The sequence below is a fragment of the Benincasa hispida genome, chromosome 1 (assembly GCF_009727055.1).
Source record: "Benincasa hispida cultivar B227 chromosome 1, ASM972705v1, whole genome shotgun sequence".
NCBI classification, from domain to species: domain Eukaryota; kingdom Viridiplantae; phylum Streptophyta; class Magnoliopsida; order Cucurbitales; family Cucurbitaceae; genus Benincasa; species Benincasa hispida.
In genome coordinates, this window is record NC_052349.1 from 53517666 (window position 1) to 53532647 (window position 14982).

The window sequence follows — 14982 nt, forward strand, 5'->3', positions numbered from 1 at the left end:
ACGGTTATCTGAACATTCCCCACAGGGACTCCATGATCTCGTGTGCAATGACCATGGGTTCATGTTTATTGGCCAAAACTTCGTTAAGGCTGACCAAGATGTACGCTCGGGCCTTCTCATTTGCCCTTGTCCATCACTCGTATGCCTCTCGAACATTTCGAGGAGCACTAGGAGTTGGAATAGGAGAACATTCCTCCATGAAGATGAATCTAAAATCATTAATGATTAAAATCGTGTTTATTGTATTTTTCCAACTAGAGTAGTTCTCGTCAATTAGTTTATCGACGACAAGCAAACTTAAGGTTACAATGGCCATAATTAAATTGTTAAAAAAAGAACAAACTTAATTAAGTCTACTTGCATAACCAGTTTTATAAAACCAATCACGTTTTAGCAAAATAGTCTAGTGTACCCTAAGTTACATCTATTTTGCAATGATGTTTCAGTGAGGCAAGGCAAAAGTCCCATAGGGTGATCAAGTGCCCCTTCACTGAAATAATACATTCTCAACCATTAGACAGAAACAACTCCTTGTAACTGAATCTAATAGTCACCATTGTTCAGTCCAGAATTTGTTAACATCCTTAATAATTCTGTATAAGTGTAACCCCTCATTTTAGGTCCTAGAGTCCCGCCCTAATGAGCCAACCTTAGGAAAAAGCCCATTTAGACAAGAGACTAAAGCAACCCTATCCATTTCTGAAGATCAAATAAAGAGTTATGCAAAACTGCCATCCTTTAGGGGGACATCCACGATGCCACGAGGCGATGCATAAAACTTTACCCAACCTAATGAGAGAGATCGAGGGATATGTTGTTACACGTCCTGCTCCCACTTACTATGAACACTCTCTCCATTCACCTTAGTATTTACCTACCCAAATTCCACCCGTAGAGAGACACCTATGATGCCTCGAGGCTGAGGATAGATCTCACGGTGTGAACTTTTAGGGAGAAACGTGTAAAGGTTAAAGTGAAGTATCATATACTCCATTTTTCTCCCACTGAATGTTCTACCTAGGGTTCATTAACTTAGAAAATCCGGCTACTGATTTTATCTAAGTGATGTGTTTAATTTGCTCAAAAACAACATTTGCTTTTGATGATTAAACAACTTTGATTCAAATCTTATTAAACTCTTTAACAGACTTTCATCAAATTTGCATGCATGCAATAAATCTATCTAATTCACCTTTCCAGGTAGGTTCCCAGGTAGAGGTGTGATGTTTCCATCAACTTAAGTACCCTAGCCTAGCCAGAATCAGCCTTAGACAAAAGATCCCTTATAGATACATTTGTTACATATTTAATCTTTTATTAGGAATCAATTTAATCCTATTAATTCAATTTAAAATATTAAACTTAGATTTCTAATCTTATTAGAAACGTGATCTTAGGCCTATCTCAATCAAGTTTTGAAACACTTTTAAAAAAGATTAAAGCCTAAGGTTTGCATGCAACTCTTTATTATTGATTTTAATTCTAAATTCATTAATTATAACACTTATAAGAAAAGAAACAATTAAAACCAACTAACATTGCAAGCTATACATAAGTTATTTATAACATTTATAAATTAACCTAAGGTAGCGTCATGCTTCATGCAATGTTCATTCATTACTAATATATAACTTTTATATAAACAAGTAATGAATTAAGCTATAGCATATATTCCGTACAAACATTCAACCTTATATTATAACATTTATAATATAAATAATGTATGGATATGCTATAATGCATGTATACATATATTATAACTCTTATATTATATGATGCATGAGCATACTTTATGTAATTTAATCATGCATATTATTATATTATAACACTTATAATATAAGATGATGCATGAAAATAAATGCATAACCTATAGTGGGTTTTAAAACTATATGACATACATTATGACATATAAAATAAACATACATCACATGCATATTTAATTAAAGTTGATGGACCAAGATAGTTAATCTCAAAATCGAAAATTAAAAGGCTAAACTATTACAAAAGTTGATTCCACCAGTTCGAAACAAGTGAACCGGGTCTTGAACCGCTTGCCTTGGACTGCTCCACCAAGAACCCTTGTAGCTTGATCGTGTAGCAAACTTCTGATCATCGAGTAACGTGCGTCGAGTATACACAATCGTATAAAAGTGATCGTATATCTTTTGACTATGCAATGAGCATGAAAGTCCACGCGATCGTACAACGTGCATCAAGTATCGCATAACATGCGATCGTGTAGCTACTGACTATGCGATGAGCATGATAGTCCACACGGTCGTGTAGCGAATGTCGAGTATCGTATACTATGTGATCATATAGCTACTGACTATGTGATGAGCATGATAGTCTACACGATCATTTAGCACGCATGCCTTGTGTCGAGTATCATATACTGCGTGATCATCTACCTATCGAGCGCTTACGCGATCATGTAACCAACACAACACGATCGTGTAGCAAGCTCTACACAATCGTGTAGCATTAGCTATGTGATCATTTAGCAGATGCTACATGATCGTGCAGAAAACTCTACACGAATGCATAGCAAAATCTAAACAAACGTTTACCTCTAGCTACACGATGCGACCACCATTTCGTTTTCTCCATCGAAACGCACTTCAAACTTTCTTTTAAAGCTTCACGAACGACTCAAATCTAAAAAGAATACAGACTTGATCACAAGTTCTAATGCCCAAAACCGCAAGGGCCATTACAAATTAACTTTGTAATAGTAAACATAAAACCATAAACAGAGATTACTACCTCGAAACATCTATCAACAACTATCCACATACATTTAACAATTAAACGCAATGCAAAAACAAAAGCCCACAAAAACTATAAATGACTTCAATACAAAAATGGAATTTGGAATCAGAACTACAACCTAGGTCTGATACCAATTGAAGAACTCTGTTTAAAAGGATATCCATGAGCAGAAGTGGATCGTCCAAATTCCATTTAGATTGAAAACACGAATTTATAGTAAAACAAATAGATTATACATTCTAAGTAAATTACAACATACTTTTTAAACAAGATACAGAGATCAAGTGATTATACCTTTGAAGAACACTTCTTCTTGTACAACCCTCGAACGGTCATGAACTCTTCAAACAGTAACAAGAACTTGAAGACCCTCTTCAAGAATGTCATGAACCAAAAGGTTGAAGACACTACCACTTGGAATCCTCGGTATTCTCAGGATGAGAACCCAGGAGTGGTGGGCTTTGACTATTTTGGTTAGAAAGGAGTTTGAGAGTTTGGAGGATGAAGACGATTGAGGAAGAAGCACTATCGTATAGTTTCTACTTCAATCATTTAGTGTCTCTGTATGTCGTGTAGTCTCGTTAGGGAAGAAAAGAATCATAAATTTTTTTATTCCATTTTGCCATAAAAAAACCAACTAACTACCCACTAAAATGGTTGGATAGAAAATAGGATTATTATTCAAAATAATAAATATATATAAATATGATAACCAACTTATCATATTATATTTATTACCTATAGTTTTAATATTGCATCACATACAATATAAACTACAGCTATTTTTCTCTATTTTATGGCATTTAATATAAATCACATTTATATTAAATTTAACAACTATGAATCTCATTCATAGAAAATATATTTGAATCACATTCAGATATTTGTTCCTCCAATTAAACTATAATGTATCAAATGCATTATGTCAATTATATCATATATAATTGAATTTCCTCTTATTAATTTGAACAATTCAAATTAACCTAAAAACTGATTCTCAACAAAAATTCTTTTGAGCTACAAGGGGGCCTTATAGACCTGTAGCTTGAAGCTCTAATAGTACGTGAATAATTAATTAAACTCTTTAATTACATTATTCACCATCCATTAACTGTCGGGCACTCCACTAAAGCTTGACAGCTGCACTCTTCCCACTACATATATATTTATGTGTCCATTAGATATAACCAATCAACAGTACAATGACCCTTCAAAATTTCTCGTAAGTAGAACGGACCAAATTACCATTTTGCATCTGTAGTTACATCTAACTCCTTAAGTACCATTGATTCCTCTAAGGAACAATAGATCATAGTCCCATTATGACTAAACCCCTCTCGGGCCAAGAGAGAGGTAGCGCCACATTGTTCAAGACTCGAAATCAAGTCTCGGGAGCAATTTATCTACTTACCCCTGCTTTGGAGAAGGAGTGAATTCTATCTTGTGTAGGTTCCCAACTCCCCAATCAGATGAATCCCCAAAATGGTAGGCTTGTTGAGTCGGCGATCTACCCACTCTCACCCATACAAATAAAAGGACCACCCTCATAGGTAGAAATCCATGACTCACTCAGGATTAGGGTCATGTTACCTATGGTCATCCTAGTGAAATGAAAGTCTCTATTATGAACGACCTTATATAATGAGACTAAGCATTCGTGGTTCGGTCTTATACAAACTCCTTTATATAGAATATCCCCGCTCACATGTCTAATACATGAATGATCAAGATCAGTTCCTTTATAGCACTTTACAACATTTGTAACATCTACAAAGCGAGCCATACTTGTAGTGTCACCAGGATAAGGTACCCAGCCTTATCCATATACTATAGACCATTTAGGTTATCACTTAAACATGATCCACCTGTATGTCTCCACCACAAACATGTTTAAGTTACATCGATAACCTTGTATGTTAGTTTATTGGTTTGTGGTTAATGCAACTAAAATATCACATATTTCATAGACAAAGTGAATAAAATATCAAATATTATTAATCACATATAAGTTTTTTCATAAAAGGTTTACAAATTATAGGACCCTACGAGATTTAGAGCATTAACCCCAACAGCGGCTTAAGAATTCTTGTTTGAGTATGGTTGGGTATTATCGAAGCTGTTGGAGTAACTAGGTTGTGATTTGTGGTCGTTGGTCAATGGATATCAATTCTTTTAATTTCTGTGTAAGGTCATGTGTGTATTGTTTGTTGCATGCATGAGATGATATGTGAATGAGAGTTGATACCACCTTAGTAAATGATGATAAGCTCTAGTGTTGGGATTTGGTTGATGCTTGTCCCTGTTGACGCAATTTGTGGTCGTTGGTCAATTGATATTGACTCTAGGGCTCCGTGGGCTTGTTATTTGCATATCGTTGTATGATTGTTTGTTATAGTTTTCTTTAAGATTATAACTTTTATTGTTTTGCATGATAAATATGTTTCCATGTGATCAAATGTTATGCTTTTTTGTTGTTTAACTTCAAAGCATGATGTGTATTATTGTTTGATAGCTCATTAGGTATGAGCTATTCACTAGTACCATCAGTGTATTAATCACCGCACAGATTGTGTAGGTACCATTGATGAGAAAGTGAATCGTGATAATGTCAAGGGGAATGCTTGAGAAGAACCATTGGTAGCTGGGAGATTTTAAACTGGAATTGCTATTTTATTTTATCTTAGATTCTTGACACTTGTTTTAAAAGGCTTATATATAATTATAGTTAGTATTTCTTTTAAAGACTACTTATCAATAAAAGATTATGTTTTATTTAATTTAAATCGAGTTTCCATGTGGCCATATTTTCTTTATTAATAAATTCAAGATTTTAAAAGTTGAATATAACAACCCTAGATTTAGGTTAAAAATTTGGGTTTGTTAAATACATATATTGTTGGGGTTTATGCCCTAAATCTCATGACTTGTAATGTATAAATAAAATTCATTTATTTAATAAAAATAAGGAATTATTTTATTTTATATTTAGACTTGTGTACTCAATTTAGTAAACTAAGATCCAAGGTAATTTAATGTAACTTGTATAGTATGTGGTTGACATATAGGTGAATCATGTTCAAGTAATAACCTAAAAGGTTTAAAGTATAGGGATAAGATTAGGTGCCTTATCCTTGTAACACTATGAATACGACCCACTTTATAAGTATTACAAACGATTTCATCCAATTCATTCATGTATAGACATGCGAGTAGAGGTATTCTATATAAAGAATTTGTATAAGATCAAACTGCGAAATAATTAATCTCTATTTGTAACATCATTGATTGAAGAGATTATTATTTCATAGGATGACCATATGTAACTCGATCTCAATCTTGAGTGAGTTATGAATTCCTACCTTTGAGGCTTGTCCTTTGATTGGTATGGGTGGGAGTGACCCGAGTTACCTACTCAATAAGCCTACCACTTTGGGGATAAAACCGAGTGTGTAGCTGAAAGCATAGTTACACAAAAATGTAAATTCATTTATTCCCAACTTTAGGGTAAGTAGATGAGTTGTTTTCGTAAGTGTCGACTCTCGGTCTTAAATAATGGGGCCCCTACCTCTCATTTACCCGAGAGGGATTTTGTTTATAATTAGACTATAAACAAGTTGTTCATTATAGGGTCTATAAGGCTTAAGGAGAAAAAGGTAATTATAGGAGTAAAACGACAATTTGACGTAAATATAGTTATGAACTACTTGTGAATGATTGATTTACTATAATGGTTATATCCATGGACACGAAAATATTCTACAGTGCGAAGAGTGCAACTATTGACCCATAGTTAATAAATGTTGATTAATTTAATTAAAGAGTTCAATTAATTAATTTTGAATCATTGAAGCTTCTAATCTGTAGTTTCATTAGGCCCATTACTAGCTCACTAAGGATAAACACAAGGATTATTTAGTTTTGGAAGAATTTGAATTGTTCAAATTATAGGAAAACATATTTTAATTGTATGTGCTACAATTAATATAATGTATATAGATACATTATATTATAAAATTATGAGTGAGATTCCAAATTAAACTGTATTTGTATAAGATTTAAATATTAAATGATATGAATGAAATTCATATTAAAGCTATAGGTTAAATTTAATGTGAATGGGATACACATTAAATCTATAGTTATGTGAGAAAAATATATTTAAATATGATTCAAATATAATATATAATTAAATATATGATATGTAATTAAAATTATTAATTGGATTAATTATAATTATTAAATTAAATTAAATTTCATTTAATTTAATAAATTAAATAATAACTCCACAGGGGAGTTGCAGGGAGTAGGTTGACGGGAATTAACTCCTATCACTCATTGTGCAGAGACTAACTTCGACATTTTTCTTGGAATTGGTAGAATTCTCATTCACACAATCACTCTATCAATTCTCTCTCAATCTCTCATCACTTTCACAAAAAAAAAAAAAAAAAAAAAAAAAAACATATAAAGAGTTTCTCTATGTAGTTTTTACTTCTTCCCTTTGTATTCCAAAATAGGTTCCCACAAACCAAGTCCTTACTGAAAAGTAGCGGGGAAGACTTAATGGTGGTGTCTAAGTTTGTGATTGAAGAGGACGTGAACACAATGAAGAATTGGAGAAGATTGAAGAGTTATCCTCAAAGGTGTTATTTTTTCCCCTTGAAGTTCTTCACAGTAAAAGCATGCTTAGTTTAGATGTTTAATTTTCTCTATATTTTCTGTATTTTTCAAAACAATAATTGAAAGCATAGGCAATCAATTGCTTACACACGGGATTCAATACCTTCATATACATGTATTGATTTTAGTTTTACTTTATTGTATGATTTCTTGGATTATTTATTTTCCGAAAACTCTTAAAAATAAAATCTAACACTTTAGAAAGAAAAGATTTAAAATATAAATTGAAAACTGAGCTGTTAATCTTAATTCATTATCTAGAAATGATCAAATAATATATATTTTTTCCAGATGTTAACATGTTACTTCTTTTTTTAAAAAATATTTAAATAAGTGACTAAGTAACTCGAACCAACCAATTCAATGGGTTCATTACTTCATAAGAGTTGTTTGGGTTGAAGAAACTCATAACCTAAACAATTTAGTTAGTCCAAAAAAGAGTGTTTTTTTTAATATATATTATTGTCTTCCATCTTTAATCTTTCTTAGCTAGCAAGTACTAATAAAGATAATTGAGGTTTTATTTTTATTTTTTTTTGAAAATTAAGCCTATTCCATCAACATTTCTTACAATAATTTGCATTTTTATTAAGTACAATGGTTAAATTCTTGACCAAACTCCAAAAACAAAAACAACATTTTGAAAACTACATTTTTTAGTTCTCAAAATTTTCCTTGGTTTTTTAAACCATGAGTAAAATGTAGATAATAAAGAAAGAAATTGGAGGTGGAAGTAGTGTCCATAGGCTTAATTTTTCAAAACCAAAAATCAAAATCAAAATGGTTACCAAACAAAGCCTAAGTTTTTGCAACATTTTCCATCTTATCGAGATAATAGCCCTACCGAAATTTTGCTATGTGAGTTGTAAGTTTGTAACTTGTGATCTTCTTTTGGAGTGGAATAAGCCGTTTAAAACTTGAAATCATACATATTGCAATCAAAATTTCGGTAGAACTATGTTCTTATTAGGGGCACTTGCAAAAAGGACAAAACAAAATATATTATTTAAGCCCATAGCTCAAATGTTTGTTGTTTACAAAAATGACAAAAGCGAAGTCCGACCCACATATAAAAGATTAAATTGTCGTTGTTCTCACTATTGATATACACCTGATACACTTGATACACCTGATACACTTGATAATGATGCGCTTAATTAATATACTTGATATACTTATAAATCATGCACTCGTTTATACTGTTGATAAACTTGATAAACTTGATATACTTGATAAACTTGACTAATAAACTGTTGATAAATTTGTCAATCATTCACTCGTTTATATTGTTGATAAATTGATACACTTGACTAATGTACTTAACAAATATATATTTGATTGATATACTATCGATAAACTTGATAATGATGCACTCTTTTATAATACTGATACACTTGACTGATATATTGCTGATGAAGGGGTTGAATCCCTAGTGAAAGTAAGTAATCGTTTTGCTTTCAATTTTGTTTTAGAAATTTAGAACACATAACGAAAAAAAAATACAATAATCATATTATATAGTCAACAAGCTAGGCATGTAAATTAAGTTATAGAGAAAAAGTGGAAACTTACCTTTGAAGACCATTTTAAAAATTCCAAAAACTTCTCCTTCTTCAACGAACCGATCTCTATGTACAACATCAAGATGCCTCTATAGGGTCTTTCTTGCTATTCTAGTTTGTGGGAATCTCCTTTTGAAGGAGAGAAGGAAATTGATTCTGGAGAGATTTCATAAAGAACTCATTTGTCTGTAAACATCATTGAGAGAGGAGAAGGAGATGGGAGGAATTTTCTCTACAACAACCAACACCGAAAAAAAAAAAAAAAATACGAATGAGCTGACTTGATATTTGGGCATTATAACAAAAAATGTTGAGTTGTATGTCCTAATTAGAATAGTTTATAAAATTAAATTAATTAATTTATAAAATAAATATCTAATATTTAATTTAAATATTTAAATCTCATTCAAATATATATCTCTCTCATAATCTATAGTTTTCAATATGAATCTCATCATATTAATTTTAACCTATAGTTTTAATATGTATCAAATTCATATTATTTTGATATGAATCTAATTCATATTAATTATTATTTGAATCTTATTCAAATATAATAAATCTCCTTTTCTTGTATAGTTTAATTTTGAACCTTATTCAAAGTTAACTTTATATTATAATGTATCTATATACATTATATTATTGGTATCTATACAATTAATGAATATTCCCTTAATAAATTTGAAGATTTCAAATTCTTTCAAAATTAATTGTCCTTGTTCACTAGTTATGAGCTAGCAAGGGATCTAATGGGCCTATAGATTAGAAGTTCCAATACTTCGAGGTTAATTAATTAAATTCTTAATTAAATTAACCAACATTCATTAACTATGGATTACTCCACTAAAGACGCACAACTGCACTTTTTGCACTGTAGAACATGTTGCGTCCATAAATTTAACCATTGATCAAATTACCGTTTTACCCTGTAATTACCTCTTACTTCTTAAGTACCATTGATTTCCCTAATGAACAATTTGTTTATGATCCTACATTATAGACCCTTTAGAACACAGTCTACCACATACAGTTCAAGTCTCATGAAATAAGCTTGGATTTTCCCATAATATATAACTAATTATTGCATATTTAAAATAGTCAATTATTATATATGTAACTAATTAACTATGAGATTGTAGGACATAAATCTCAACAGCTGATACATTTTATTGATATACAGTTAATAAACTTGATAATGATCACTTGACTGGATTGATATACTTTGTAATGATACACTTAGATTTAAGAACAAAGAAAAAAATTGAACTTTTTCTTCTTCGCACCGACAGACCCCCTTCACATTTCTCTTTCACCAACCAACACTCCTTCACACCATCTGACGCCGCTCACTGCCCTACCTCCCTACTGCTTACCTCCGTTGACCGCCACACGCCTAGTTGTCATTTCTCTCTCTATTTTTCTTTCCCCCAACATTTCTCTTTCACCAACAACACTACTTCACGCCATTTATTATCGCCCACTGCTCCACCTCTCTACGGCTTACCTCCATCGACCACCGCATGTTCGGTCACTAGTTACCACAATTCTCTCTCTATCAATTGATTTTTAGGGCAAATATGAAATAAAAAATAATTATAAACCAAGATTTGAAGTTTTTGTCATATATGCAAAATATCAAATTTGAATCATACACCTATAAAATAACATATTCAAATTGCCATATGTAACATATTCAAATTGCCATATGTTGTAATTTTCCTCGTTATTATTCAACTATTTTTCCTAATAAACACAATGACAAAAATTACTTGTCAATAAATTTTCATTGATGGTTGATGGTTTGATCCCACTTTTGACCATTATTGAACCAAATATATATATATAGAGAGAGAGAGATAATACAATACCATTTACACATGGCATCTAACCCCAAAAAAATGGCAAGATTGCATGATTGGAAGGTTAAATTCCAAGAAGAATAACAATACCATTTACACATGGTATCTAACGTGAAAATAGATACAATAATTGATGTTAAGCTGAAGAGCCCGTTAAAGACTACAGGATAACAAAGAAGAAGAGAATATATTGATTTGGCAAACTTATTTCATGTGAGGTAAAAAAAGGTATGGTATGAGGCAAACTTATTTCCTTAGAAATAGATACACAATATTTTTCCCATAGCCTATAAAATCAATGGTAAGACAAATTAATTGGTAATGGCAAAAATTACATACTTAAATGCTTGCATTTGGAGGAAAAAGAAAACATTTGAAAAATCTTAATCTCTTGGCCAAGAACTCAGAAACGGCCAACCCTTTGGCAAACTCACAAGATGATCTGAACCAATAGTATCATTGTTTTGTAATTTTTTTGGTAACATTCAAAGTTCGGTCCTACTTTTCAGATAGATAAATTGCAGTTAAAAGGAGATTTCAGCAGTCAAATCTATTTTAGCTTGGACCAAAAATTGAAAACCATATTAGAATTGCCAATGAGTCATCAAACTATTTAATCCCAAATATGTGCTAATACTAATAGAGTACAACCAAGCATTTTATTACTTGGCAAACAAATTTCTAACTGTAGTTAGCAGTTTGACATGAAATGCATCCCATTATGGTAGTAAATACAAGAATAAGAGTATATATTCTGATTTTAGCAAGCAAGTTACATTATTATTGGTGGTCAAATTCAAAAGCTGTATTTCAGTTTCAATCACTTCCCTGCCACTTGAAAAGCTCTTAGAAAAACCTCAGGGGGTTGAGCACCACTCAATTTGTGCTTCCCATTGATCTGCCATAAGATTGTGTTGAGAAAATAAAAATGAGAACTGAAAAGAATTGGTCTGGCTTTACACCAGTTGGATAAAGTTGATTTCATTTCACTTACAACATAAAAGGGAACTCCTGAAATTTTTCCCGAGTACTTCTGAAGCTCCTCCTTGATCTACAGTGAACCATAGTAGTAGTATTGGTGTTAACACAAGAATGTCAGAAAACTCGAGACCTGGCTCTTGCGGTTAAATGGACTTAAGACAAGTTCATCGAACAAGCTTTTAGTTAGAAAACTCAACTTGGCTTGAAATATTGCTCATTACATAATCAAAATAGTTTATTTTGTATTCCCCATCTACTATACTCCCTAGTATCTTCTTCATCTTCCCACTAAGACTTAATTGCCACTAAATTCCAGAAAATAAGAGAAGAACTAGGTAAAACAATAATCATCACAGGATTGTCACTCCTTGGTCATTGCCCAAAAAAATCACTACAGAACCTCATTTTGCAGTGAAGAAGTCTTCGCTTTGGCTTAGGTGAAAGTGGGGAAACTGAATAAAGTTTAGTATCAATACCTCCTTAACTCCATTATCAGGTGACTCGAGAAACTCTGCTGCTCCTTCAACCCCCGCCTTTCTAGCACATTCCAAAAGAAAGTTCCTACAGCAATTAGATAATGTGATCAGCTCTGTTACGCCTTTAATACTATAAGGAATTTCAGGCCAACAACCTACATATGTCGACAAAATTCCCACCACATACCGGTCACCAATGTATTTTCCCTGAGTGAAGTATCCAAGGCACAACTCCTCCACAAGATCATGTTGTTTGCCTAAACCTTGTTGACCTGCCAAATATATAAGCTTGTGGCTGTCTAGAGTATTTCCCCTGCAAATACAACGTAAGTGTTGGCCAAAATCATACTTTCTCAAGTCTAATCTTAGATACTTCACACTTACGTCAGTCCAGACATGTCATAATCCAATCCAAGACCCCTAAACACCTGAAAGATTCCCAAATTTCATAGAAACTTAGTATTCAAGGGTGACAAACTGATTTGAAAAGAGCACCAACAACAAGAATGCTAGGAAAACCTCTGCCATCCGAGCTTCCATCTGTTGAGACTGAATTCCAAACTTACTCCTGTAATATTCCCTCTTAACAATGCCTTCTTTGGGAGCAGAAGGGTTGAGCTGGAAGGGATGCCACTTCAACTGCAAATTTATGTTAAACAGTTAATATGAATACAACCTTTAAACTGTGAGAGAATTAGAGTTCTCATCATATGGTGGATGAGGATTGGTTCTTGTTCTTACTCTATGAACCAATATACGTTGAAAGTTAGAGTAATCAATGCACATCAGGATTACAGTCATTGCATCTTTCATGAATTTTACTCATTGTAGTAGGAGGGCAATATAAGTTTCTACATTTATAGTGAGATATATATTGAAAATATTAAATTACCTTAGCTCATTAGCTCAAAGCTTTTACATTCAGTGATATTCAACATAATAACGTAATAGTACAACTTTGAGTTCAGATCACTGCAACATTATGTCACTCCTTTTCACACTAATAGTCCAAACTTGATAAAATGCACAAAAGGAAATTTAACATTTTCAAGATATTTCCAAACAAAATACAACTAAGAAATAGGGCAGTTCTCACTCCTTATATATATAAGAATACACATTTTTCTCTATACCATAAAGAAACAAGTAGATTAGAGGACTTTTAATTGATGCAATCCATCACTCATATCTTAGTACACTTTTTTTCAATTGGTTGCTCCTATGAATGTTCTTCAAATATACAAAAATGTGATACATATGATGACAATAGACTAGATAAGAGGGCACCAAATACTAGACAGAGTAAGAATCGACCTCAAACTCATATTGATCCTGAGAAGCAGATATTGCCTTGTCAAGGTTTTTTTTGCCAACAAAGCACCACGGGCAAACCGTATCGGAGCTTATATCGATTTGTATAAGCTTTTTATCCATGTTCCTACTCCCAACTGACTCAGCCATGATCCTAATATATTTGCACTCTCCCTGAAAACAAAACCAGTCAATTGGGTTCAAACGCAAGGAAAACACTTATTTTATCCCTTCTCAAGCATTATGTATATTGAAGATTGAAACCCCTCTACAAATTATCACCTTTAACATAATAATGTTAAACCTATCATCAAAAGGTCAAACAGAAATGGTAAATGAGACAAAATTTGTAATGAAAATCTTAGATTCACGTTGTTTTAAATTCAACCCAATTGAAATTACACGACATTGAAGGGTTTTCCTACATTAGACGAGTCAAAATCAAACTAATAGCGCCTCAAAATTTCAGTAAGTTGTTTGAGGAGGGTTAATCGTTGGAATATGGAAAATGAATTGGTATGATGAATCAAAGGAAGAGGAAAGTATTAAAGAATTAAAAATAAATTTGGGGGTTTGGGGAGAAAGAAAAAGGAATTTACCTGGAAAAATTGAGAGGATGGAATTGGGAGAGAAACCAACCGCAGTGGCAGTTGAATACGGGGCGGCATGGCGATATTTTTAGCTTCTCCATTTTCAACGTCTACCTAACACCTATGACTTCTCTTTTACATCTGCCAAAAATACCAAATAATAATAATAATAATAAAAAAAAATTAAAAAATGAAAAAAATAGAAGGAAAAAAAAAGTAGTAGTTAAGCTCCATCGCATAATGTTTCCGTTTCTTGTTTTCGGTATTTTAATTTATAAAAAATTAACTCGTTTAAGAATTATTTCTATTTTTTTATTTTGAAATTTAAGAAATATATCTAAAAATTGAATCAAATTTAAAGAGTTACCAAAGATAGGAAACCATTTTTTTTGTTCTTTTTAATATTTTTTAGTTTTATATCTCTTTCCTTCTTCTACGTTTGTTTTGTTTTCTATGTCTGTTAAATGAGAAATTTTAGATCAATCACAAGTTACCATGTCATTTACGAAATTCCAAATCATTAAGTTTGGCCTAGTTAGGAGTTAACATATGTCCTAAATTGAAGTTGAAGACAAATTTCGATGACGCCATGATTCAACGAATTTCGATGACGCCACGTCGTTGAATCAGATAAGATTAATTTGGCCCAATGTAATATTATTATTTGGGTCAAAGTCCAACTAAGCCCAAAAATAGGTTGAATTTGACCAAATTTGGGCCCAAAGTCGATCGTCCAGAAAATCAACAAGGC

General features: G+C 32.2%; 1 protein-coding gene across 1 annotated transcript; it reads right to left on the reverse strand.

Annotated features, from left to right (window-relative positions):
- Positions 1-11470: 11470 nt before the first annotated feature.
- On the reverse strand, positions 11471-14374 carry LOC120087638 (uncharacterized protein YwbO). The gene is made up of 8 exons (XM_039044482.1): positions 14241-14374; positions 13645-13815; positions 12850-12969; positions 12715-12758; positions 12518-12643; positions 12331-12415; positions 11868-11924; positions 11471-11771 (listed from the first exon to the last, which is right to left on the reverse strand). The coding sequence occupies exons 1-8, from the start codon at positions 14307-14309 to the stop codon at positions 11694-11696; spliced, it is 750 nt and encodes a 249-aa protein (XP_038900410.1). The 5' UTR covers positions 14310-14374; the 3' UTR covers positions 11471-11693.
- Positions 14375-14982: the final 608 nt, after the last annotated feature.